The sequence below is a fragment of the Postia placenta genome, assembly GCF_002117355.1.
Source record: "Postia placenta MAD-698-R-SB12 unplaced genomic scaffold POSPLAscaffold_8, whole genome shotgun sequence".
Lineage (NCBI taxonomy): Eukaryota > Fungi > Basidiomycota > Agaricomycetes > Polyporales > Adustoporiaceae > Rhodonia > Rhodonia placenta.
The window spans coordinates 2,068,817-2,094,665 of NW_020169839.1; the positions used below are offsets into that span (position 1 = coordinate 2,068,817).

Below are 25,849 nucleotides of genomic sequence, written 5' to 3' on the forward strand. Positions count from 1 at the left end.
CCGATGATACAGCCGTGGCCCTGTCATGGCGGTATTGCACTGTCGAGTCTGGAAGAATGTGGTTATACCCAGGCCCGGCGGCCACCGACGCTAGGTACAGTATGAGGGCTGCGATTGCGACCGTAGCGCGATGAAACTTGCCGGTGATCACTAACTGGAAATCACCACGTAGACAACAGTGGAGACTCAACCACAGCAGCTTGTAAACTCACATTGTCAGAAGAACAGGGCGACGCAGCTGTAACGAAAGTTAGCAGTCGAATCTACTAGGTAGTCCTTAATTATGTTTCAGCACTGACAGAAACTACGACGACGTGAATACTGACTCCAATTACCCTGTGAGAAGATGGCGATGTTGCCACATTCTGTGACGAAGAGGGAGAACATCCTGTTGGAAACACTTGAACCGGCGGAAATGTGTCGATGCTGCACAGCTGTCGACGCCACAGCATTAGAGGTCGTAAAAATCACCACCAGCAACCCCCTCATGGTACATGTAAGTCCGTGACCTGCGGGTATCCATATAGATTAAGGATTGAATACGAGATATGGTAAACTACATTGTCCTTGTTAGAACACGCGAAGATATGGCCGCTAGTACCCTGTAGGTCGTGCCCCTGTTTGCGATGTGTCGTATGCTCGGATAATACGGGCTTGATCTTGTCGTGATGAATTTTCTGTTTGGCTGAACGCAAAGCCTCGATTCCGTCGCATACGTTGTACGGCGCGGACCTTCTTAATCGCCTTCTGAAATCTTATCACAGCGTGTTAGACATGCACTTGCAATTCTCACTGATGGTACATACTGTTCCTGTCGGGGTCGGTAATCGGGGATATTGTATTTCTGTATCTCCTGTGCGATATGGTAGCTCTCCGGTCGATACGTTCTCCGGTAGCTGGGATAGCTGGTGAGAGTGACCATTCATGTGTATATGATCGACTTACTATTTCCACGCGAAATCCCTTGTGAGGCAGAAGATCGGAACAAGGATGAGCATGAAGTAGAAGACAGCGTTTGTCCACAGACGAGGAACAAGGCCTTCATACTCGAGAGAGAATCCGATAGCAGGGGCGACCACGGCGTAGATTGGCAGGAAGATCATGGCGAATACAAATGAGCCGGGAATAGCTGAAGAATGGGTATACTCAGTCTTGTGTCATCAATGCAACAACAGCCATATTTACCCGCGACTGTATATTTCGTCCAAAGGCTGATAATTGCAGTTTGTGAGCTTAATGAAGAGGTTGCCTGAACATCAATCACTGACTCTGATATAAGGGCGGCCTTGCCAAGGACAGTAAGCAAGACCGCCAGGTAGAGCATTGTGCCCCAGAACCAATGCCCGGAGTCGTAGCCAGACGATTGCTTCAAGTCTCCCCAAAAAAGGATAACGGAGAAGCCGAAGAGGATCTAGACGATGTTCAAGTCTAAGTAAGTTGTTTATAGTTGAGGAATTGCACTTACGACACTGTGGTAGAGTGCATTCGCGACCCAGAGCCAGAATGCTGTTTTGGTGAAAAATGCATTCCTTTGGCCAAGCATGTACAACTGTGGATAGCGATCGAGAATGCGAGCAGAGACGAATTGGTCGAAAACACCGATGACGAATGGCGGGAGAACAGTGAAGATGACGTTGTACATTGACAGCGTCCACGATTCATACACGATTTCTCCAGAGAAACTATTGAAGAACGAATACTACGGAAAGAAACGTCAGCTACAAATTGTACGCGGTTTGATGAGGTCCGTACCCAAAATTGCGTCATGTACAACACGATGTTTTTGTAGAATGAATCTGGTGGCGTATGGGGTTACTCAACGCTAGGCAGTCGATATGACGATGACGTACACAATAGAAGCTTAGATAGTCTTTGATAGCTCCAGGCTCCGTGGACCAGAAGTAGCTTCTTCAAGAATCGGAATTGTGAAATAGCGACGTCCGCCGATCTCGCAGCTTGTAGACCCTGGCTATACGTCAGCAACTTGACTAAGCACAGGCAGCATTGTCTCACCTCAAGACCAGAAATTCCAACACCGACGTGGGCGGCCTGGATCATACTGACGTCGTTCGCGCCGTCGCCTATTGCCAAAAGGATGGACTTCTGGTTCTTTTTAACAAGCTTCACGACCAAAGCCTTCTGGAGAGGAGAAACACGGCCTGGAAAGTCATGTTAATTGTACCCAGAGACCTCATATGGCCAGTAACGCACAGCAGATGACCGCCTTGCACATCAAAGCTAGCTCGAGGAACGCGCCCGAAATTTCCTTCTCCAGCGCAAACCCAAGGCTTTTGCCGTCTGTCAGAGTTGCCTGGTATGAGACTTGTACTAGAAAACGTTTAGCAGACTAACCAATGATGAGCGCGAGGTCTTCCAGTTCGCCGAGCTCGCCTGTGCTACGCTGATTCTTGATGGCTGACAGTCGTTTAGTTATAAATTCCTGCGTCCCAAGCATCGTCTCTTCGTTCACAATGATCTAATCCATGATCAGCCAGTCATATCCTATGAGCTTGACTAGACTACGAACCAAGTTCATGGACTCGGAAATAAGCCTGCAGGACATGCCAATGTTGATCGCCGTCTCCTGCCGATCACCTGTCAAGACCCAAACCTGGCATCGTCAACGCGCTCCGTCAGTTGAGCCGTGAGGCTACCAGTGCGACAACGGACTGACCTTGATGCCAGCCATTTGCAAAGTGTGGATCGTGTCGGGCACGCCATCCTGTAATTTATCCTCGATGGCGGTGGCACCGAGTAGGTTCAAGTCTTTCTCGATGAGCTCAGCCGCGCTGTCCAGCGCATCGCCTCGCCCGTTGATCGTAGCCGCCGCTTGGTCGTAGACTGCAACCCATTGCCGGTACTCAGCCTCAGGGATGTCACGCGACGCAATGCAGAGTGTGCGCAATCCGTCAGTCGCATAATCCTGACAGTTACAAGCTCTCAGTCGACGTCCGTCAGAACAATGCGAGCTAGACTTACCTCCAAATGTAGAAGCGTCTTATCCGTAAAGGGCTGCTTCTCGCTCAGACGCTCGAGGATAACCGTGTCAGCGCCCTTACAGAACAACTTGATACGGCCGTCCGGACACCGCACTACCGTAGACATGCGCTTCCGCGTTGAATTGAATTCACACACATTGAGGATCTGGAACTCTTGTGACTGTCCCATAACGTTTATGAAAACGGACTTGGGCTTCCGTGTCTAGGGTGCACTATGAGAACTTGCCCAGCAGCTACACAGCAGATGGCGGGACTCACGTGAAACTGATAGCCTAGTAGCTCCGCACCTGCGACTAGTGCGGCCTCGTCTGGGCTACTTGCTTGGTAGTGCATCTTGCCGTCACGTACCTCCGGGATGACCGTATGGCACACAGCAAGTAGCGTCAGGAATTCGTTAATGACCTCCCGGTCGCCCCCCACATCTGGCGTCATATCCACAAACGGGTTTTCACCTCCATCGAGCACGGCTTTCATATGCGCAAACGTCCTCCAGCCGTCCTTACCGTCCTCCTCTTCTCCGCGTCGGCTCTCCTCCACCACTTCCGCGTACGCGACCCCGCCAATGCTGCAAAAGCGGAACTCCATCTCGTTGCACGTCAGTGTTCCCGTTTTGTCGCTGAACACATATTCGATCTGCCCGAGCTCCTCGACGAGCGACGATGTGCGACATAGCGCGGGAGTGTCCGTCTTTGCATAGTACATGTCCAGGTCAAAGTTGATGAGCTGTGCCTGCTGGAACTTCACCACCTCCATCGTGACAATGAGGGAAATAGGAATCAGATTGTTGTACAGGATGATGAATGTGAGGATGTCTGCAATGCATCAGCCGACGCCAATCGAGATGTCCGCGTGCATTCGCACCTTCGATGAACTGTTTTGCTGTAATGATATCGGGTGAGCGCATACATATTGTTAATTTGCATTCCACCTACCTCGGCCTCCCAGTGACGACGACGAATACAGATACCATTCTGAGCTCGAGTAGAACCACTATATAACATACAGTTGAGATACAGGCCCACAAGCTTTTGCAAGACTCACCGTTCGGATGCTGCTTCCGATCGTCGAACCAATTGAAAGCGCCAGCAAAAACATGAACAAGAACACAATGTGTACATTGACCTGTCGCTCCACTGCCGTCCGCTTGATCGGCGCAGCGCTGCACATCCATTAAATTCCCTGCTGAAACACAGGCCACGTCATGCCGCACTCACGTCGCGTTCTGCATCAACTTTGTCTCATGCCCAGTGAAGACAACTAGTCCGTACGCCCACGGCGTGTTTCGGATCTGCGCGCCCCGCAGCAACAATTGATCGGGGCCTAGAGGCACTTGCCGCGGCAGGCCTTCATTCGTCGTCAGCTCGATGATGCCTTCATACGTGTACAGCGAGTTATTCGGGTGTTCCGAGCGCAGCGTGCCTTGCAGCGACGTAACGAGCTGCGGGGACGTCAGGTGTGCCGTCTGGGGCGATGCCTGCTTGATCTTGAGGTTCGTCTCACTGCGCCGAGATCAAGGTCTCAGTAAAGATCAGTACCAAGGTGTGTAATACTCACCCGTCGAGGTTTGACGTCTCGATATAACAGAATCCCTCCGGCTCGCTCGAACTGATCAGGATCACGTCTGCGGGGATCGAGTCGTCACTTTCGAGCCGAATCACGTCGCCGACCTGGATGTCCTTCCACTTCTTGTCGGCGAATGTTCCCACCGGCGTGAGCACTTTCGCCTTGCTTGCATTGAGCTCCGAGTCGGATTGATGTCGTTTCTGAATAGAGCGTCAGAACATCCACGCACGGCAAGTCAACTTTGCAAACTGCTGAGACTACTGTACGACAGCCGAAATATCGTGACCAGTGCTTACACGATCGCTGAATTGGACCTGGAAGCCTGACCATATACGACGTCGCCGACCCCAAATCCTGAGTCGTATACAGCGGTAGGCCAGCCTCATTCTGCCACCTACCCAAGGTGTCAGAATGACTGCATGTGATAGAAATACCTCGCGCGATGAACGCATCCTGCCAACAAACAAAGCGACAAATTTAGTCACCAATAGTAACGCATGTGTCCAGGACACACGCCACGCTGTGACACGTTTACACCAACTCGGCAAGGCGGCGACGATGTTGGCGACATTAAAATAACCTGGCGCCCTACGGCCTTGTTTGGGAAGTTGCCTGAACGGCGGTTCAGCAGACAGATTCCCTGTACAGCCACATCACCGGAAACCACTGTGGAGGTTCCCATAATAAAAGTCGGGAGGTATGGGGCAGCACCTGACACACTCAGGAGGCCAGGAGACGAGCAAGGGAAGACATTCACCAAGATGATGACATGACCATGTACTCCCAACCCGCTAAGGAGTATAATGCGGGCGCGAGGCCACGCTCCCATCCCATTCTGCTAACGAAACCAGATCCAGATCCATGATGCTCACAATATCTTCCTGAGTCTCCTTAAATGCCGATGCGAGCAGCACAACGGCAAGAGGTGCAATGGTAGTCCAGCGGTTTGTAGGCGACACGCCTGGAATCTGCTGTATGAGAGCCGTAAACAGGAAGAACAAGTTGGCATATTTCGAGAATTGCTCTGTGTAGACGGTCAATATTGGCACGCGAGCCAATGTCCGGGAACCTTCGACGCGATGCACCCACCAAATAGAAACTTGGGTACGAACGAGACAACGTTGTATTTGCTCGTTGACACGTAGTTCGAGCAAAATTCGGCGTTTGCGACGGGATGGTTGAGGACGACTACCCGGTTCCCTTGTAAGACCTCTTCTTTCTTGCTCCACGGCCACCTCCACCGTTGCTTGAACGACTTGGACGGTCGCTTCTGATGGTGCTTTGCATTCACGCCTGCTGGTGGTTTCCCGGGCGGTGGCGCAGGATGCTGCCCGGGGATGTCGTCCTCAAACGACCAGTCGGAAGGGATTGTGTTGTTCAGTGTCAGCTGCGAATGGCCGGCGGGTGCAGCGCCGGAGCGAGCAAGCGGAAGGCCGCTTTCCTGGGAGTGCATGGCTGCGGGTGCGCCAAATGCTGAGTCTGGAGCCTCATACTCGTCGTCGTCGTCGAAGAAGGGATCGAGCTGCTGCGAGGAGGAGGGATAACCATTGTTGGCAGGCTGATACTGGCGAGCTGCTGGGTTTGCCTGAGAGACGAGGCGAATAAAGTCCTCGCTCATCGTAACCAGCGACGAGCAGAGTGAGTTGAGAGGGAAAGATGTGAGGGTATATCGGGCGCAGCTGTTACACAGGTCTAACCCTTCCTCACCGACACATTCGCCCACGGGTTTGGCGGGGCCGCCCGTGCATGCATCAGCAAACGATGATCCAGCCCTGCACCCCAATAGGGCCTTGTAGTGTAGTGGTATTATCACTTGGGATTTTGAAAGTCGGTCTCTCTTTGATCGCACTGAATTCTTCCCAAAACCCAGGTTCGAACCCTGGCAAGGCCTTAAACATTTTGTCCTTCGTAGCTGTTGTTTGCTCTCGTTAGGATAGAAGTCTAAGTGCCTTGTACGATCACACTGCATGCGGTATTCAATTTTCTAGTACAAGAAATCAAATAAAAATCGAAAGAAAAGTTAATTTTTCTAATCAGTATTCTGGCGCCTAATATGGAAGTGAAATCGAAGAAAAATAGATTATGTAATCCATTTTCCATTGTCCCTTTCAATTTTCCTTCGATTTTTCTCCAATTTCCATTCAATCTCTACATCAGTAAGATTCAATAGGTGCTATTTGCTTTTAATTCAATTATGATTTGATATTTTGTGCAGGAAAATTGATTCCTGCATGCAGTGTCATGGACCCTCGGGGTTTGATTATATGACCTTGTGGCATCATTATTCTCTTTACGCGACGTTCTCATTTTCGTCCTGCGTGCTAGTGGCTAGTGTGTCCATAACGGGAAGTAATCTGAGGTTTCGTTTCCCAATTTCAGACATTTCACTCGACATGGCGCTGAAGTCATACACCCATGACCATGTTGAGCGGGCCGGGCCATAGGAGGGAGCGGGCAGCGGGACTCCCTCTGGCACGGATTTCCTCGTTTCTCATCGTGCACACCCAGATACATAAAAGCAACGACAACCATATCACAGATTATTCCCACATCGCCCTCACACTCCATTGGCAACACGAGTCATGGCTGCGCCCATCCCATACTTCACTTTCAATAATGGCATTAAAGTGCCCTCCGTCGGCATGGGGTGAGTCGCTTCTTATGCAGACAACTCGGTGATAAACAATCGCTGACGCGTCGCCCAGATGCTGGATGGGGACACCGGGCGGCGGGGAAACTGTCGAGCTCATGTGCAAGAACGCGCTGAAGGTCCGTCACGCTTAGTCGCGTACATGATTGCACGCTTAGACACGTAGACTCACGTCTATGCGGCGGGCAGTGCGGGTATAGGCACCTGGACACGGTGAGCGAGGACGCACTTGCGGTAGCCAACACTCTCACAGCGACGTTCCCATTCTTCCTAGGCATTCGGATACGGTCAGTGCTGATTTTGAGCGTATCAGATCGTGCGGTCCTGACGTCTTTCCTCTCCAAACATTTCGCAGGTAATGAAGAACACGTTGGCAAAGCCATCCGTGAATCGGGCATCCCGCGCGAAGAGATCTTCGTGACGACCAAGCTCCCGTAGGTGCAGAGCACCGAGCTGGTCAGACTCCGCGTTGACTTTAGAATACTCCATAGAAACCAACACCACCACAAAGTCGCCGAGTCGTTTCAGCAGTCATTGAATGCGCTGGGGCTCGACTATGTCGACCTATATCTGATCCATTGGCCTCAGGCAGACACAGAGTCTGGTTCGTACCGCGCGACAAATTGTATCCGACTTCGATTGATCCGCTCCCCTAGGTGAGCACATACCGTGCGGTGAGAGCCCGACGCTTGTCGAGACGTGGAAGCAGATGGAGAAGCTGCTTGACACAGGTACGTCTCGCGCACCCGCCTACTTAGGGGCAGCGCTGACCAGCACGTCCCCCAGGCAAGGTCAAGTCGATTGGCGTGTCTAATTTTTCAATTAGAACTCTCAACGAGATCCTCCCGCACTGCAATGTTGTTCCGGTAACGAACCAGGTTGAGCTCCACCCGTGCCTACCGTCGTTCGAACTACAGCAGTTTTGCGAGGAGAAGGGCATCCTTCTGACAGCGTACTCGCCGCTCGGTCAGCCGTTTCGCCTCCTACTACCCTCCTGCTTCTGATGACATGACGCGCGCAGGTCGGCCTATGCCGGGACAGGACAGGCCCGTGCTGTTCACAGATCCCGACATTGTCTCCGTTGGACAGAAGCACAGTGCTTCGCCCTCGCAAATACTCATAAGTTGGGGCGTGAAACGCGGGATCATTGTGATCCCAAAGAGCGAGAACGTCGAGCGCATGAAAGCGAACATCACCGTGCGTTCTGTTTTGCTTGTTTGGGTGGCAGTGTTGACAATGTGCGCCGCATAGCTGGTTGACCTGGCAGAAGATGACATGGCTGCGCTGAACGCTGTACACAGGAAGCCTGGCCTGCACCGGTCATTGCTCAGCTACCACAATTATACAGACGACGGATTTATATTTGGGTGGACGTATGACCAGCTCGGGTGGAATATGAAGAAGGGAGGTATCGTTGTAGATTAATGGATAGGTGTATAGGCATCCGGCAGTGTCTCGCGAGGATGAATATATATGGTGGGGCTGTTTCCGAGGGTATAATTGGTTTACTCGAGTCTGGTTGAATCTACAAGCTCTGAATGTGCACATCGCGGCGCGTAATATGCTGGGCCTGGATTCTTGACCTCGGTAAGAGCCAAATGGCCGGCGTTGAATAGGATCTGAATCTCGATCGCGACCACGTGCCCGCGTGGCCGCCTTGGTGAACCGTGTCTGAGACTGGCCGCTCGCCTCTCCCCACCTCGCCTTTCTCATCCGCTCTGCATGCTCCTTCGTCTGCTAACCACGACCACGCCTCGTACTAGACAACATTGCACACCAACTCATACTATCTTGCCCACATTGCAGCTATGCGATTCCACGCGCCACGGTCCGCGTCTCCTTCTCCTGAACGAGGGTGCGCCGCGACCTTGCTGAAGGCTTCTCGCTCACTGAATCCGCAGCAGCTCATACAGGAGCCAGTCGACATACGGCCTGAACTCCGAGTCCGACGATGACTCTGACGCTGAGTCTGCTGCGAGTTCTGCGTCGACCGACTCGTTCTGTTACCGGTCAGAATCTGAGGTCCCGCCTCCCCCACCGTGAGTCCACCTTCCAGCGCCGCATAGTGCGCGTCATTCTCCATCTTGAGGTCCCTTGGAACTGTGGCTGGTGCAATTGGGGCGATGGTCGTGGTCTCGATTGTAGACGTTCCCGCTGTGTGAGTATGTCGCGGAGTACGCCAAGTGGGAGCCGAAACAATTCGGCTCGACACACAGCTAGAATCCCCGCTAGCGCGAACAGTGCGTGCATAGTTAACTTCTACGTACATACGCTGAGCAGCACGAGTGCTGCGCACTGTGTATGGACCTGCTCCTGTGAAGCGGGCTCTGCCGTTCGCTCGGGGGAATTGCTCTAGGATCTCCTCTTGCTCACAAGGTACCACGCTGACTGTGAGAATGGCCCCGGATGCTCATGAGAGGAGAGGGCAGATGTTCGCGCAGTTGACAGTGGAACGGTCTGTGCTGACACTGTCGTGAGCCGAGATTGAAGTATCTCTATACCTCACAAAGCGCGAGTCGCTTCGAGACGACTGGGATGCACTTGTCTGTCATATGAGCCTTCCGAGACAAGATTCTGAAGGTCGTAGGTTTCTTCACGGACTGTCCAAGCCCGGAGATCCTCTGTCGACGACTGTGGCTGCTGTTTACCCACTATCGTACCTGCTTCTTGCTATCAAGCCATGGCTATCGTTGGTGCAGCCGCGGGCTGTCTGTCCCATCTCACGTGGGCGCCGGTACTCGCTCCTCTCTGTCTGTCATACCCGCCTTACTTATGCAAGCCCGCATGAGCTACAGTATCCACAGATGACCCACAATTCCCGTAGTGGCATACTCGATGGGTTTTTTGCTTGAATGTCTATCCCAGGGATGCTACTCCCCAAACACAAGATAGAAACCGTGCATGTTGTGGTTGTTGTGGTTAGCATGTACAAGTTATCAAATTCGTGGACCACGTCTCGCCAACAGCCATGATTCTTCTTTGCTCGCAACTGTGTGTACGAACCGGACACTGTGCTAACACATCCTGTCCAGACGACCCCAGCGCCCGCCACGCAGCGCGGCGGAAGAATACTACGTCAAAGACTTTCTGACATCGATCCGCATCCGAGTCAACCACCACGACCCATACGAGGAGTTCAAGCGGAAAACACACGAGGAATCCTTGGTGCGTTTCCCGCGCGTGCCCCTCGCGCCGGCGCGGCAGACTGACCCGCACACATGCACAGCACGTCGCCCGCGTGAACCAGGCGCTCGACAAGCGCGAGCGGCACCAGAAACAGAAGCAGACGCACGCCGCGATGACGCAGATCCGCACGAGCCACCACCAGAAGCAGGTCGAGGCCGTGCAGGCGGCGCTCGCGCACGTCTCGCTGCAGCAGGAGGCGCTCGAGCGCGGGCTGCGCGAGCGCTGGAACGCGCGCAACCGCGCGCTGTGGGAAGGCCTCGAGGGCGTGATCCGCCAGGAGGAGGAGAAGGTGCGCGCGAGGCTTGCGGAGGAGGAGCGCCAGCGCGAGGAGGAGGCGCGCGTGCGCCGTGAAGAGGAGGAGCGCCAACGTGCGGAGGAGGAGCGCAAGCGCAAGGAGGAGGAACAAAAGCGTGCGGAGGAGGAAGAGCGCAAGCACAAGGAGGAGGCACAAGCTGCGGAGGCGAAGCGGCGGGAGGAGGAGGCGAAGACGCGCAAGGAGAGCCTGGCAGCGCAGAAGAAAAAGCGGGAGCTGCTGGGATACACCATTGGCCCCGAGGACTTCAAGTACGGCCAGGATACGTTGAGCGTGGGTCTTGTCTGTGCGCTTTGTATGACACTTGCTTACCACCTGCCCAGTCACTCAAGCGGTTCAGGATGAGGGTCGTGAAGAGCGATCCGAAGCTGAAGGCGGCGTGGAACGCGGCGCGGCGTGTGATCACTCCCAAGATAGGCCAGCTCACGGACGACCCGGCCGCCATCGCGCGCATAGTGAGTCCAGCGTCCCCGCACGAGCACGCAGGGCCCCCTCCTGACTCTATACAGAGCGAGGAGATCTGCAAGACCATAAGTGCACACTCGCAGCCCGTGTTCCACGCACTGCTGTCCTCGCTCGCCAAGGCGATCCTCGTGCAGGCCGAGACGGAGGTGACGGCCGAGCCACGCAGCGCGGTGCCGCTCGCGCAGGTCACGGCGGCGCTGCTCGTCGACCTTATGGACTTTGAGGACATCTTCTGGGCAAAGTTCACGCAGCGGGCGGGGAACTGGCCAGCGGCGGCGCCGACGCCGACGCGGGACGCAGCCGGGGCGCTGCTCGACCCGACGGCGCGGCTCGCGCTTATGGGCGCGCGCAAGGACGAGCCGGCGGCGGCGTACGCGGCGCGCGTCGTGGGGCTGATGCGGGTGTACTTCCACGTGCTGCGGACGAACATGCCGCGGCCGCTGAAGGGGCCGTTCCGCACGACGCGGCTGTGGACGTGGCTGGTGCGCCTGCTGCAGACGCCGGCGCTGCACGGGTACACGATCGCGCCGTACTCGGTACATGGTGCGTGATTGCGCGTGGTTGGACGCGTCTCTTGCTGATGGATTTGGACAGCGCTACTGGAGATTGCCGGAGACGACGGTCGCGAAATATGGGGCGCGCAGTGGGCGAAGCTGCTCGAGGTGCTGTACGAGGGCGTCACGACGGGCTTGGGCGGCGACGAGACGCGGCTGATCGGAGGGAAGTCGGACGAGGCGGTCGCCGCGCGTGCGCGCGTGCGGGTGGAGATTGAGAGACTGCTAGCATCATAGAGATGACTGTTTTCGTGTACTATCATTTTGCTTTGATGTTGGACCCTGGCTGGCCACATTATAATGACTGTTTTGCCGAGCATGGACGGTGTGATACTTGCTCATGGTCAACGGCTAGTATGCATCACCGCTGTTGATAGTGCACGGTCGATCAAACGAGTCGATCTGATCGTCGCCGATCGTGGCACGGTCGACGGGGCGCACGACGAGGGCGACGTCGGGCGGGGCAGTACTAGTGTGAAGGGCAGTGCTTGTGCCCGCAAAGGGGCGCACCGCCCATCGATCGAGCATCATGCAGATATATGATACTGCTTCTGCTCGCGCCTCTCCACCTCCATCTCCCACCATGCAGCGCCATACCTTCACCGCCCTCAACTCCACCTTCGTCGTCGACTCCGAGTATCAGTTCGTCAAGGAGCTCGGCCAGGGCGCGTACGGCTGCGTCGTCTCCGCAAAGCACCGCCGCTCCGGCGAGGGGTGCGCCATCAAGAAGATCACCAACATCAACACCAAAGTGCGCCCTCCCCCTACGCGTCCCTGTCCGTGCTGACTGGTTCCAGAGAATCCTCACAAAGCGATGTCTACGAGAAATCAAGTAAGCCACTGCGCCCCTTGCTCTGCCATCTCCCCTCACGCACATCTAGACTGCTACACCACTTCCGCGGCCATAAGAACGTCCGTGTCCCCGCTCTCCCCAGCCCTGTCCTGCCTTGCTCACAACCTCCCAGATCACATGTCTGTACGACATGGACATCGTCTTCCGTCCAGACGGCAACTTCGACGAGGTGTATCTCTACGAGGAGCTGATGGAGGCCGATCTGCACGCTATTGTATGTCCATCGTACATTGGTTGATGCCCTATCGCCGAGACGCGCCCAACGACCACCAGACTAATCACCCGCGCCCCGCAGATCCGCTCCCAACAGCCGCTCTCGGACGCGCATTTCCAGTCGTTCATATACCAGACTCTTTGTGGCCTCAAATACATCCACTCCGCAAACGTGCTCCACCGCGACCTCAAGCCCGGGAACCTGCTCGTCAACGCGGACTGCGAGCTCAAGATCTGCGACTTTGGCCTCGCGCGCGGCTACAACCCCGGCGGCGGCCCGGGGCAGGCCAAGGCGGCCGCGAACCAGGGCTTCATGACGGAGTACGTCGCCACGCGGTGGTACCGCGCGCCCGAGATCATGCTCAGCTTTGCAAACTACGTGCGTGCCCCTCCGCTCCGGCGTCTGCCCGCGTGTGCGTCTGACCCGCCGCGTGCAGGGCCCTGCGATCGACGTGTGGTCCGTCGGGTGTATCCTCGCGGAGCTCCTCTCCGGCAAGCCCATCTTCAAGGGCAGAGAGTGCGTTCCGCCCCCGCTCGCTCGCGCGCGCGCGCGCACGCTGACGCCTGACTGTGCGCAGCTACGTCGACCAGCTCAACCAGATCCTGCACTACCTCGGGACGCCCTCCGAGGACACGCTCCGCCGGGTCGGCTCGCCGCGTGTACGTTCCCGCGCCTCTTGCTTCTGCCCGCGTCCGCGCACTCACCGCGCGCCCGCAGGCACAAGACTACATCCGCTCGCTGCCGATCAAGCCGCGCGTGCCGTTCCAGACGCTGTTCCCGCGCGCCAACCCGCTCGCGCTCGACCTGCTCTCGCAGCTGCTCAACTTCGACCCCGCAAAGCGCATCACGTGCGAGCAGGCGCTCAACCACCCCTACCTCGCCGTCTGGCACGACCCCGCGGACGAGCCCGTCTGCCCCCAGGTGCGCCCGCTGCCCGCGCACCCTTCGCGCTACTGATCAGCGCCCGCGCTCGCGCGCCGCAGCCGTTCGACTTTGGCTTTGAGGAGGAGGACTCCATCGAGGGCATGAAGCGCCTCATCGTCGAGGAGGTGCAGGCCTTTCGCGCCGAGGTGCGCGCGCAGGCACGCTCCGCGGGCCAGATCCGGCGCCAGGACAGGTGCGCCCCGCTCGCTCGCTCCGCTCCTGCCCGCTTGCTCACCCTCTGCCTATTCCCCCGTGCGCAGCCTGCCGCTCCCCTCGCGCGAGGAGATCCTCAGCTCGCCCGTGCTCGAGCGTGCGCCGCCGAACGGCGCGACGTCCGGGTTCACGGAGGACGCGCACCGCGCGCCGTCGCCGGTGATGGACAACCCGAGCGCGGAGCTGGAGCGCGAGCTCGCGGGCACGCACCTCGGGCGCGCGTGAGGCGCGCTCGCGGGGTGCTGCGGGCGCGTGGGCGACCTCAGTGCGTAAGCGTGTGCGGGCGCGGGCGCAGGAGAGACGGTAATTTATTTATTGCGGTTGACGGGAGAAGGAGGGAAGGGCGCTGGACTGTTGCTCGTCATCGCCGAAGTCCGTATCTGGCCGTACATTGTAGTTTTGACCAAGTTTTCAGACAACAGGATACATTTCCACAGAATCATGTTTATGCAGGTCCACGGCGGCGCCGCTATGGTGCTCATGCGTCAGCGGCGTGCGACCGACCTGACGCGCGAGCCTTTCTTAGCTTATATCGCAGTGCTTGTACATGTAGCAATTCAACGACAGCTCTTGTGGCTGCTGGCGTAGAATGTAAATTGCTCATAACGCTGGAAAGCAGCTAGCCCGTTTCGAGATTTGAGATCATCCTGGCCGAACGCAAGGGGCTCGGCTGAACATGTTTCCAGCCTCTCAAGTTTCTGTTGGTCACACCTCTGCGTCCGGGGCCTAATACGAAAAGGCAGGATACAATCATTTATGCTGTCTCCATTCGCGTAGTATTGTTCACACAATAACATATAAGGCGAGCACGGATCAACTTATTGTTATGATGTCCGTGTGTGTAAGTGTGGCGCGCCGCCGCTGAGCGCAATCCCAGCACACACGCAGGCTCTGCAACGAGCACAGAACTAGAATCGCCGAGACAGCGTGTCAAAACATTATAAGCTTATATAGAACCCTTCAATGAAGAGTATTTTCCCTATACACTGCCAGTGGTATGAGAAGTGCTGTGATGGCAGATGCACGTCTCGCGGTCACATGGGGTCCAGCCGCAATCCTAATTCGTCAATGCGCAGTGAGTCATGTTCCCGGGTTGTACCATGCAGGCGATGACGTTAGCATCCTGTATCTCATCCCGATGCTGTTGGTTCCAAGAAAGTCCTACAGTGTGATTAGTGTTCTTTTCTGTACTTCCCGAGTCTCCTAGGCGGGGACTCGCGAGCTTGCATAGACTGGTTGCGTGACAAATGGCCCAGCAATGATGAAGGGTGCATTTGGCATCGTCCTGTGTCATGTTTGAAGGAAAGATCGCATCAGTGCCATTTGATATTCGAATTGCTCAAAATATTCAGCACCGAGGTCAAAAGGGGTCACTCTTTGAGTATGACCTCTTGATAACCTACTTGGCATGCTATCAGATAGTATCAGGCCGCGCTAGGTCGAGTTTTCGCGCAAAGCTATCCGGATGTGCGGTCGATGACCAGGTCAACCGCCATATCATGGAGACGGAAGCTATAAGATTATCTGCCATGTATTATTCTAGGCAATACGTACCGATCCAGGCTCCATCTCTCTGTCTAAACACTATCCTCGCCACCCCGCGTCCCAATCCTGTCAGCCCTCGAACATCTCCTGAGTGATCTCGATGCCGAAGTTGCTCTTCGCGAACCCACGCATGCTGCGCTCGAGCTCGTCTTCGAAACCCTCGCTACTCAGGCCGAGCCACAGCCGCACGCCCTGTCGCACCTTGCTTACCCAGAACGCGACGTCGATCGAGAACGTGACGAGCAGGAAGACGAGGTAGCGCTGGTACTCGCGCAGGCGCGCGAGTAGCGGGAGATCGGGCGCCTGCGTGAGCGAGCGCGAAGCCCAGTAGCCTGTGATGCGGATGCGGTTCACGGGCGAGCCGAAGGACTGATTGTTTGCTGCAAGCGGATGAGCATGCGCGCTACCTAGCGGAAAAAGTGACAGGAATTACCTTGGACAATGCTACAAAGCACAGAAGTATACAGTCACGTCAGAAGCCACATAACAGAGGGATGGAGGACGATGCTGACCGCATGTTCCGGCCGATGAAGATGAGCGGCTTTGGGATCTTGTCTGTGTCCGTCAGGAAGCTCTTCAGCTTCTCCTTGAGCCGCACACTGCGGTCGTATTCGCTCAAGTTCTCGAGGTTCTCCGCCTCCTGCCCCGCAAACCGTACAGGTCGCATCAATGTCGCGCTCGCAAAGATGTCCGGCGCGCCAATACCCCACTGCGCAGCGACACCTTTCACGACGTCGTGATCGAGCGTCATCAAGCCTTTCCACAGCGTCGCATATTCGCGCTGAAACTCGCGGGTGAGGCGTACGTATAGCCCGTGGTCAAGCAGCACGAGCTGCGGTCGACGGGGGTGTGCGGGATGCGGCCGAATGATGATATTTCCAGGATGGGGATCGCAGTGCACCCAGCCCCACTCAAAGATCTGTGCGCTGAACAGCTCGACCATCGTCTGCATGATCGTCTTCACGCCACCTTTCAGCGACCGCGTGCGTGGTAAGGCGTCGGCACCATCGTCTTCGCCCATGAGTCGTCGGATGCCGCGGCGATCGCTCAGCCGCACACCATCTATCCACTCAGCAACCATTACCTTTTTCGTCGAAAGCTCAGGATACACCTTCGGAATATATACCCTATCCGCGAGGCGAGGTTCTGCAGCAATGAATTCGGCTGTCTTCAGCGCGTTCTCAGCCTCCAACGTAAAGTCGAGCTCGCGGCGTAAGTGATCAGAGATGAAATCTATGCCCATGTGAGCAGCATGCACATGAGCATCGGAAGTACGGGCTCACCGACGACAAAGTACACAGGCATGTCGAAGATATACTTTTCGTATATCCACATGACGATGCGGAAGGCGACCAAGTCCCACTCGACCTGCTTGTTCACGTCTGGCTTTTGTATCTTGACCGCGACCCACTCATCCGAGCCGTCGTTTCTCTTGAGCTTTGCGCGGTGCACCTGGGCAATGCTCGCGCTCGCCGCGGCCTTCTGCTCGAACACTTCGAAGACGCCGTCTGGTCCATCTGGCGGCTTTCCAAACTCTGCCAGGAACACGTCCTTGACGACGCTATACGGTATCTGTGGAGCGTCGTCAAACAGCTTCGCGAATTTCTCCTGCATCGGCCGTGGCATTAGCGCCGCGTTGTTCGCGAATGCCTGCCCTGCACCAATGTTGACATAAGCATACGCGATGAGACGTCAGATGTGCAACGTCCGCACCAATCTTGATATAAAGCCCGCCGTTAGAGGTAAAGAGATCGTACATTCGCTCGGCGACACGCTCATGCAGCAAGGGTATGCTGTCGCTGAGCTCAGGTGTAAAGTTCAACTTGTAATCTAATGCAATTACGGAGCACTGAGGGCAATCATGCAGAGCGCCATAAGGACCAAAAGCGGGCCAGCCATTACGGAATCAGACGTACTGTCCAGAAAGTTTGGATATTCCGGGTTATTGCAGATGCATTGTACTGTCTGTCTACAATCCACACGGCGCCAACACCACAGAGCGTAAGAACTGTGCGGCGACTATATTTGAGGAGGCGGGATGGCTTTGGTGTACGCCGAGAGAGAGGAGAGGTAGATAATCGCAACCGTTGGTGAGGCGGAACTAATTTGGACAGCGAGGTCGTCAACACTGATGGTCGTGTGAGGCGAAGAAACGCAGGCAGCATGGGGGCGCCCGGTCTGGTGAAGACTGCTTGTACACCTCAGCAAGACCATGAGTTGTAGTGCGTGACACTTACTCTAATTTACAACCTAGCCCGACCTGGATATTACAACCAGTTTACAATACCTAGATTGAGCTAACCGGTCCTGTATTCGGTCAGAATTTAGCGACTCGGTATGACTGGCGTTCTCAGATAATGACAACGAGAGTTGAAGACATGAAGCTATTGTCGTGAGCCGGGAAGTGGTGGTCAAGTGTTGAAAATGAGAGCAGAGTGCAGCGCCGCGACATGCGAGTGAAACAGCCGACCAGACGCGTACCACCGCGCTACATACGTCATCCTTGCCCATTATGGACGCATGTAAGCGCCCGAAGATACTTCAAGTCATGCTCTGCTCTGTTAACGACAAGAATCGTACATCCGTGTAGAATAGCCCTATACCTTCTGCTAAAGCTTCATCTTAGAGGTGGGAATGCATGAATCCTGGCTGGCCCAGCGACATTAGCGATCAAAAGACGCGCTGAAACCGCATCTTATGATATTTTACCGAGACCACCCAGCTAAAGTTCGTACCACTAGCAAGCACATGTATCTAACCTAACCATCTGCAGACCATCTTCGTTCCCATGCTGTGTATAACATTAGTTCCTTATGGTATCCTCCCCATTCTATAGGCTCGTGGGCATCAGAGTGAACCACTTGACGGCTGTACTGCAGGCAGGGAAGCATTGCTTCTGTGGTCGGCATCCGCACGCAGCCCGGCTTCTCCAGCACCAATGACCACGTTCGTTACATCCCAGCTCACTCAAATATCCCCGATATCTCGAGACGCATAGCCCAGCGCGTACTATGGCTGGTTATAAGTAATCTACCCCGCGTGGTGTCCGCCGTCCTATGCGATGTCTTCCACCGCAGAGATCCAATCGGCGGAGAGCCAGTACGAGATTCATTCGATCCGTCAACCGAGGAAATGTTACTGACGGCATTGTCAGGCGTGTCACCAATTACATTGTGGTGGCCACGACCGGTGAGGTCCATTCTAGTTTCTGGCCGCCGTTGGGTGTCTGACAGCCGCCTCATTCAGCGTTCTATATCTACGACTGTCTCATCACCTTTGACATGGAGCTTCAGGTCGTCTGGGCACGTAAAGCCACTGGCGCCAGCGTCCTGTTTATCATGAACCGTTATGTGTGCCTCGTCGTCCAGGCGCTGGAGATGATCTGTCAGTTCGCTGACATCTCCTGCACGGTGTGTATCATTCAGGATGCTAGTGCACCATCATTGACCACACCATTCAAATATTCAATCTAGAGGCGAGTCTCCGCCGCACCTGTTCTTGGACGCCGCTGACCCGAATCTAGTAATTATGTCTTGAACCAGTTGTACAACTCTCTCAACGTGCTGCAGATAGCAGTCTGGGCAGGTCTGTCTGTCTTATACACTGCGCATCACAGCAAGAAATAGCTCAGAGTATAGTCTTCTCCGGCCTGCGGGTCTACGGCGTTAATGGCCGTCAATGGAAGACGCCGCTGCTCGTAGTCGTGCTGGGAATGGTCCCAGCCGCTGCAAATTTAGTATGCTACTAGAGTTCAACGCATGCTGGATGAGGAACATGACCGCATTGCAGGTTTATACCGTCAATTGGAGAATGGTGCCGGACACGTCCACCTGTGTTATTACACTGGATACAAGCCCCCGCGCGCTCAATCAGTAAGTCTCGCCTTTCTGCGGTGTCTTCTTTCGCTCACACGCAGTGCATTGAGGCGTAATGCCCTTGTGATTGTATCCGCATTGACTGCTGATCACGAGGTTCGTTCTAGTGATCGTCGCGACGGAGATATGTCAGAGCGCAGGGGAGGCCCTCACCCTTGGTGCGACCTGGTACGCGACATATCAGGTTAGGAAACTCGCGCATGGGACCGATCTCAAACCAAGCATCGCGTTTCTGCTTCTAAGGGACGGTGAGTAGGATTGTAGTAAATATTGAGACCGCTGAACAGAACGCTCTCTGCAGGTAGTCTGTACTTTGGGTATGTCAATATCTTTGATAGCAAAACGTTCACTCATGTCATGTTGTAGTGTTCTCTTCGCCATGTGCATGCTCGAGATCGCGCTCAACCTTGTGGCGGTGGCGGTGAGTACATACGTCGACCCTTCTCCAGTCCACCAATGACGACAGGTACCTGATAGATTGGCTCGCAATTCACATACTTCATGCAACCGTGCGCTGTGCACAACGTACTTCTCACATGCAGCAGCTCACGAAATTGTATCCGCCAGGATCACCACGGTCTTGTTCTCTCACCTTTTCCTCCACCTACGACAGGTCTATTATGCGAGAGAGCACACGAGCTTGATGTCGGAGCCATCCGAGGTGCGCTTCGCACCGGACCTGTTCGTCGGGAACATGGGTGCCCCGCTTGCGACTGGGGGATCCCGCGATACATTGGCATCGCTGGAGTTCGGCGAAAACGAGACAGCGGTAGACGATAGCGAGCAGATAATGAGAGCTGCAGACCTCGAGGACGGACTAGAGGAGAAGGCTGAGATTGTGGAGGCGCCGTTCAGCTTTGAACTCGGAGTTGTACATCCGGCGCAGAACCTGATTAGGGACACATAGGCCGACTGTACGAGGGCACCGAGTCAGTTTCCGTATCGACCTCTGTCAAAGTCCATCTCATCGTCCCAGTCGCTGGCAGTAAAGGTCATGTCGTGGGCAAAACTCGTTCGGGCATTCGCCAGGTGCCAGCGCAGCGCGGGGTCTAGCAGAGGCGTATGGCGATTGCTGGCAAGGGTGGCGCAACTGGTGAATGGTGTTTCTTCACGCTCGGATGTGAGAAAACTTCCAGTGCAACTACAGACCGAGAGACGAGAGCAGTGACTTCAGATCCCACTTCCCCGGAGGTTTTTCCTTGTCTTTGTGTATCCCAGCTTCCTCCGCCTCGCTGAGGGTAGTAGGTACAACACCCTTCCGAACGTTAGTCATTTATTTCAAATCATAAACTTGGATTTCCGTCGAGTCATGTTCACCTGCATGGAAGAGACAGTAAATTCTAGGTTGCGTGAGAGATTCTACCTCAGATATTTGGCTCAGAGTCTGAGTTGCGCCAACAATCGCCATGCGCTGTCGCTGTGGCGCTCGCCAAGCGCCGCGCGGCGATTGGGCGCAGTTTTGCCAGCTACACTCAGTAAAGGGCAGTGCTACGCCGAAGCGGCGAGTGGCAGCGAGCGGAAGCAAGGGGGAAGCAAAGGGGGTGTATGTGGACGACTGCTCACAGCATCGAGCCTTGCAGCAAAGCTTGACAATCTCATCTGCTGCCGAGATACATACATAGTCGTAGTACGACGAGTCGCGTGTCTGGCAGAATAATGAACAGGATTCGCCCTTGGGCGACTGTCAAGAGCTCCTGCAGATGGCGGTGGTGGTTGCGTCGGGCTCCAAATGCAACATTCTACAGGGAGATGAGGATGGACGCGATACGAGATGAAGTCCCGTGACGGCCTGTGTCGCGTTTCCATCAAGTGCCTGCCTGCTAGTACACACCGTCCTCCTGCCTTTCTTTTTCTTTTTCTCCTTCTGTGCGTGCGTGCATGCGTTCGCCTCGTCCTCCTGGCTCTCCTCATTCCCCATTCATCTCCGAAGTCGCTTCTTCCGTCTCAATTAGTCTCCGCTTATGGCCATGAGACGCTCTGGTTCCTCCCGCGTCCCCTCGCCCACCAACACCACCTACTCCGGCATATCCAACTATCGCACAGACTCTTACCGTCCCCTCAAGGATGCACCACGCATATCTTCTACTCTCGTCGACGCCCCCGAGGTCGCCCGCACTCACTTTTGGGAGCTAAACACTTACCTTGCCGCGTATCTAGCCAAAGGTTAGTCCCCCTTTGTCGGCTTCGGGATGGAGTCTCTCTCCCTGTGCATTCTGGGTGAGCGTGTTAGGGGCGACGACGATGGGACCTGGTTGGAGCTTGCGATCGCATAGGTCAATGCAGCGGGCTGCGGCTTGAGCGGGGACATGGCGGCAGCCCTACCCTCTTTGGCGAAAGAGTTTGAGGCAGTCAATCGACTGTCACGGACGTCGCAGGCAACAATCGTTCTTTAGAGCAGTCCTCGCCAAGTCTGCATGCACATTGATGATCGATCCCCTGCTGAGCGTGTCCGTATGCCGTACCGACTGCTTGGTTGTAGCAGGACGCGATGTGCAGGTGCATCTCAGTCTTTCCTGTTCAACAGCAAGCCAGTCTCCGTATCGTTTCATCGCTCGACCGGTGTTCGTCTTGCTTCACATAGAGTCAACTGCTGTGCCTATTCATGTATATCACGCATATACTCCGTGTTCTTGTATGTTATTGTCCGTGTCATTTATCTTACTGTAAATGTGACGCCATTTCCTTCTTCGCTTATTCCCCGAGTACCCGCTTACCCGTCCTCACGCTCAGAACCTGCCAACTCGCGCTCGACTGCGAGACAGAAGCTGACGCGTTTGACGCGGCAGCAATTCCAGGAGCTGTCGACGGATGTTTACGATGAGTTACTACGACGCAAGAACAACTCGACCAGCAACGAAGGTTAGAGGCAGATTAATCAACTTGCGTAGCCCAGCGTGCTGACGATGGTTGTCTCCAGTTCCCTTCCTCCCTGTGCGCGACGATTTTCACCCAAAGCGGAACCAGGCGCGTCAGAAGCTGGCGACGCTCCCTACCGGCCGGTTCAAGGACCTTTCGAGCGACGTGTATTACGAGCTGTCCAGGCGATACCCGGAGTTCAAGGAAGACGTGCGTAGAGCCATACTATCGCCGAGTCTGACCTTACGCTTCCCTCCTGCAGCCCACGAACGGCGCGCCGATCGGGTCTCCCGGGTCCTCCTACGACGACTATCCTTCGCCCGACTTCCCCGCCTCTGCTCGCCCGGACAATGCCGCATCGAGTGCGCCGTCTGCATATAGCCGTCCGGGTCAGGGCAATTTCGCGGGCCGGCGCAGCGGAGATGGTTACGGAGGCGCCGCATACGCTGCTGGCGTCGGGCGCCGCAGGCCGTCGCAAGACCTGTACAACGGGGAAAACCGGCGGCGGCCATCGCAAGACATGACCGGGCGGCGGTCGGAGGAGTACGGCGGGGCATTAGTCGGGCGGCGCCCCAGCGAGTCGGTGAGCACGACGAGCGAGTCGACGTCAGCGTCGAACGCGCAGAGCGCCGGCATGGGGATGATCATCCCGAACAAGAGCACGATCGCGGAGGAGGAGATCGAGGTCCCGTATGGGCGCGAGGTGCGGGACAGCGCGAGCACGGCGATGGACGACCGCACGCGCGAGAGGGAGCGCGAGCGCGACAGCGACAGCGACGTGGACGAGGACGGACTGCGTCCGGGTGGGCTGAGCGGGCTGAGCGCGCGGCTGCAGGCGGTGGAGGGCGAGGACGAGGACCGCGCGGGGTCGCGCGGGGAAGACTACTTGGACAAGCTGTCGTACGGGCGTGCCTCGGTCACGTCCGACCGGTCGAACGGCGCCGCTGGGGTCGGTGCGCGGCTGATGGGCGGGCGCGCGAGTGTCGCCGCGGAGGAGTCGGAGCGCATGCGACGGGATTACGAGTACAAGATCGCGACACTGCAGTCGCGCGTGGCGACGCTGGAGCGGGAGGTTGAGGACGGTCGAGAGCGGGAGCAGAAGTGGGCGGAGGGCGAGGCGCGGGTACGTGCCGTCGAGGAGGAGCTGCGGGATCTGCGCCAGGTGTGTGTGTATGCGGATGTACATGCGGGCGTCTGCAATGCTGATCGTGACACTAGCGGATGGAGGAGAAGACGGCGGCTATGTTCTCGCTGCAGCAAGAGCTGGACAATTCACGGCAGGAGCGCGCGCGGGAGAAGGAGGCGGAGGCGCGGCAGGCGCGCGTGGACGAGGACGAGCTGCGCATCTTGCGAGACCGCTGTGAAGAGCTCGAGGCAGAGCGTGCGGGCGGCGGCCAGGTGCGTCACGCGTCGCGCGCTCGCTTCCACGTTGAGCTTGGGCTGACTCTCCAGTCCTTCAGGCCAACCCCGAGATCATGGACCAGCTTCGGTCGGACATGGAGGGTCTGATGATGGAGCTGTCGGACCTCTCGAGGCGCAACGACGAGCTCATGACGGCGAAAGACTCGGACTTGACCGTCATACGCGACCTCGACGCGCAGCTCAAGGAGTATAAGCGCAAGTACGAGCAGGCCAAGACGGAACTGCGGAGTGTCAAGGGTACGTCACAACAACGCGCTCGGGGATGCTGTGCTAATGCCGGCGTGTCTGCACAGCGACATCGCAGCTCTTCCTGCAGGCACCGCGCATGGACGACCAGCTGCCGGTCTCTCAGGACGGCGGCCTCGTCGACATCCATGTCACAGCCTTCGTGTCTGCCATCGACAGTCTCCTCACTGCCGGGCGCTCCAACGCCCCTACGCGTGTGCTGACGCCCATGAAGGCCGTGATCAACGCAGTCAGCGCCATCATCGAGGACGTCAAGATCGTAGAGCGCAGGCCGCGGCGTGATATCGACGTCGACGCGTTGCGCACGCTGCGAGACCGCCTGGAAGCCACTCTGAGCAACCTGGTCGCGGCCACGAAGACACACGCGACGGGCTCCGGCATGTCGCCCGTCAGCCTCCTGGACGCCGCCGCCAGCCACGTGTCGGCGACGGTCACCGAGATCGGGAAGGCGGTGTGCATCCGCAAGGCGACGCGCGCGGAGCAGGAGCAGTTCGCGCCCGCGTCGTCTGTGGGCGCGTCCGCGACAAACGGCTACGCTCCACCACTGCGCTCCGTGGACGAGGGCGGGAGCCTACACCAGAGGATGGCGAGCTCTGCCAGCTCCAGGCGGGGCGACGCGTCGCAGCAGAACGGGAACCGGTACGGGGAGTCGATGGCCTCCTCCCGCTCTATACCCTCGCGCTCCTCCATGGAGGACCAGCGCAGACCATCATCCAACATGTCGAGCTCGCGCGCCAGCTCCCCTCCGCCGATATTTGACCAGCCCTCATTGCAGAGTGCGGGCGCCATGACGAGCGACGAGTCCGCGGGCGCCGAGAGCCCCGAAGACGCGTGGTGCGAACTTAAGGTTAGCGGCCCCTGAGTGCGCCGCCCGCGTCGTGAATGCTGATCTGCGTGTCTCTCTATCCAGCCGTACCTGGAGGCGCAGACCGACGCGATCGTGTACGCGATACAGAGCGTGCTCTCAGGCGTGCGCAGCCCGACGCCGCCGCCTTCACTCAACGAGAACCTCACGCAGATCATCACCATCGTCTCGAGCATTGTCGCGGTCTGCAAGGACAACATCCCGCCGAAGCACGCGCAGCAGGGCGGCGAGCTGCTGCGCGAGCTGGACGAGCATGCCAACCGGCTGAGCGAGACGCAGGCGCTGCCGGAGATCACGAAGGAGTCACGACAGATTATGGCCAAATCTAGTTTCGCTATAGCTAATGCAATGAAGGTTCTCGTGAAGCTGTCTTGATTTATATGTAGCATTATGTGGGCAATATATCCCGATGCGTGCCTCGACACCCGGGTGCATTCAATAATCCTCTTTATGAGATCCACGCGTAGTGGGGAGACCTCTGGGATTATACATACCTAGTTAGGAGAACTTCGTTTGCGGTAGATTATTTATCGAGTCATTGTTTTCGTTTCCTAATTCTATGGGCTCAAACTCCAGCGTAAGTACATGTAGCGTGTCCAGGGCTTCATGTCTCCGCCGAGTTCCAAACGCGCAGTGCGCGGAAAACGATGCACTGTCATGTCAAATATCGAACTCAGCATAGTGACCGAATGTCCCATTGCCAGTCTGGTATGAGCTCTATAGCACAAATGATTCTGCACGCATAGGTTTACCCTCGTCATTGCTTGTACATTGCAGTCGTTTCCGATAGAAAGTCTGTTGCGCTGCTATCGACTCATTCTCTTTCAAATACATCTACGCCCTAGCTATATAACAATGTCCCGAGGGCCCCCTCGGGCACTTTTGTCCCGAGGGGGCCCTCGGGACAACACCTTTTTCTGATTTCAAATGATTCAATCTCGTCAAATCTCCTTGTGCTCATATCTTCTCCTCGTCATTGCCTCTTGCTCATTGTCGCCACCAACATTTTCACAATATCATCAATGATACTCTCAAAACTTGTCACATGCCTCTTCCCTCCATCACCATTGTCTTCTCATCGTCAATGTTCTCTTCCACCCATCTCG

The 25,849-nt window shown here is 56.1% G+C and overlaps 7 protein-coding genes and 1 non-coding gene across 8 annotated transcripts; 6 read left to right on the forward strand and 2 right to left on the reverse strand.

The window, feature by feature from the left end:
• Window positions 1-502: 502 nt before the first annotated feature.
• Window positions 503-6,015, reverse strand: POSPLADRAFT_1181951 (hypothetical protein; the record flags this gene model as incomplete). The annotated part of the gene is made up of 22 exons (XM_024488882.1): window positions 503-754; window positions 807-896; window positions 946-1,129; window positions 1,186-1,211; window positions 1,269-1,411; window positions 1,466-1,699; window positions 1,753-1,796; window positions 1,851-1,965; window positions 2,014-2,159; window positions 2,212-2,298; window positions 2,353-2,476; window positions 2,528-2,611; window positions 2,675-2,923; window positions 2,980-3,201; window positions 3,258-3,811; window positions 3,861-3,878; window positions 3,932-3,989; window positions 4,041-4,158; window positions 4,214-4,498; window positions 4,554-4,762; window positions 5,435-5,586; window positions 5,652-6,015. 22 exons carry the CDS (start codon window positions 6,013-6,015, stop codon window positions 595-597), a joined length of 3,666 nt encoding a protein of 1,221 aa, XP_024338701.1. The 3' UTR covers window positions 503-594.
• A 333-nt stretch (window positions 6,016-6,348) lies between these two features.
• Window positions 6,349-6,453, forward strand: POSPLADRAFT_t86. Its single transcript has one exon. It is a non-coding gene; the product is annotated as a tRNA-Gln (tRNA).
• A 691-nt stretch (window positions 6,454-7,144) lies between these two features.
• On the forward strand, window positions 7,145-8,637 carry POSPLADRAFT_1145293 (hypothetical protein; the record flags this gene model as incomplete). The annotated part of the gene is made up of 10 exons (XM_024485785.1): window positions 7,145-7,209; window positions 7,268-7,331; window positions 7,402-7,425; window positions 7,487-7,499; window positions 7,568-7,646; window positions 7,704-7,837; window positions 7,869-7,943; window positions 7,999-8,185; window positions 8,259-8,409; window positions 8,464-8,637. The coding sequence occupies 10 exons, from the start codon at window positions 7,145-7,147 to the stop codon at window positions 8,635-8,637; spliced, it is 966 nt and encodes a 321-aa protein (XP_024338702.1).
• Window positions 8,638-9,020: 383 nt separating this feature from the next.
• POSPLADRAFT_1066341 (hypothetical protein) lies at window positions 9,021-11,967 on the forward strand (the record flags this gene model as incomplete). The annotated part of the gene is made up of 7 exons (XM_024482062.1): window positions 9,021-9,067; window positions 9,117-9,251; window positions 10,245-10,377; window positions 10,439-10,984; window positions 11,035-11,166; window positions 11,221-11,719; window positions 11,771-11,967. 7 exons carry the CDS (start codon window positions 9,021-9,023, stop codon window positions 11,965-11,967), a joined length of 1,689 nt encoding a protein of 562 aa, XP_024338703.1.
• A 345-nt stretch (window positions 11,968-12,312) lies between these two features.
• On the forward strand, window positions 12,313-14,159 carry POSPLADRAFT_1070396 (hypothetical protein; the record flags this gene model as incomplete). The annotated part of the gene is made up of 10 exons (XM_024482392.1): window positions 12,313-12,481; window positions 12,528-12,562; window positions 12,612-12,642; window positions 12,696-12,797; window positions 12,879-13,175; window positions 13,234-13,313; window positions 13,375-13,456; window positions 13,515-13,718; window positions 13,781-13,914; window positions 13,982-14,159. Coding segments are annotated over 10 exons (1,312 nt in total), but the record flags the coding sequence as incomplete, so codon positions are not given.
• A 1,223-nt stretch (window positions 14,160-15,382) lies between these two features.
• Window positions 15,383-17,887, reverse strand: POSPLADRAFT_1070397 (hypothetical protein). The gene is made up of 7 exons (XM_024482393.1): window positions 17,717-17,887; window positions 17,396-17,657; window positions 17,193-17,328; window positions 16,763-17,134; window positions 15,992-16,712; window positions 15,913-15,923; window positions 15,383-15,859 (listed from the first exon to the last, which is right to left on the reverse strand). The coding sequence occupies exons 2-7, from the start codon at window positions 17,642-17,644 to the stop codon at window positions 15,549-15,551; spliced, it is 1,800 nt and encodes a 599-aa protein (XP_024338705.1). The 5' UTR covers window positions 17,645-17,657; window positions 17,717-17,887; the 3' UTR covers window positions 15,383-15,548.
• Window positions 17,888-18,540: 653 nt separating this feature from the next.
• On the forward strand, window positions 18,541-20,261 carry POSPLADRAFT_1144508 (hypothetical protein; the record flags this gene model as incomplete). The annotated part of the gene is made up of 10 exons (XM_024485701.1): window positions 18,541-18,578; window positions 18,634-18,668; window positions 18,726-18,889; window positions 19,049-19,064; window positions 19,106-19,215; window positions 19,269-19,351; window positions 19,451-19,606; window positions 19,660-19,671; window positions 19,721-19,775; window positions 19,968-20,261. The coding sequence occupies 10 exons, from the start codon at window positions 18,541-18,543 to the stop codon at window positions 20,259-20,261; spliced, it is 963 nt and encodes a 320-aa protein (XP_024338706.1).
• Window positions 20,262-21,321: 1,060 nt separating this feature from the next.
• Window positions 21,322-25,165, forward strand: POSPLADRAFT_1181965 (hypothetical protein; the record flags this gene model as incomplete). Its single annotated transcript, XM_024488883.1, has 9 exons — window positions 21,322-21,517; window positions 22,272-22,420; window positions 22,473-22,579; window positions 22,679-23,372; window positions 23,429-23,612; window positions 23,663-23,869; window positions 23,926-24,526; window positions 24,674-24,725; window positions 24,789-25,165. 9 exons carry the CDS (start codon window positions 21,322-21,324, stop codon window positions 25,116-25,118), a joined length of 2,520 nt encoding a protein of 839 aa, XP_024338707.1. The 3' UTR covers window positions 25,119-25,165.
• Between the last annotated feature and the right edge of the window lie 684 nt (window positions 25,166-25,849).

What these genes read in the sequence shown, in the direction of transcription:
- POSPLADRAFT_1070397 (XM_024482393.1), bottom strand. Translation starts at nt 17,644, where the DNA reads ATGCTGCCTGCGTTTCTTCGCCTCACACGACCATCAGTGTTGACGACC. An exon ending in ATATCCAAACTTTCTGGACA is followed by an intron (nt 17,329 to 17,395) that starts GTACGTCTGATT and finishes GATTGCCCTCAG; the next exon opens with TGCTCCGTAATTGCATTAGA. An exon ending in CGGGCTTTATATCAAGATTG is followed by an intron (nt 17,135 to 17,192) that starts GTGCGGACGTTG and finishes ACATTGGTGCAG; the next exon opens with GGCAGGCATTCGCGAACAAC.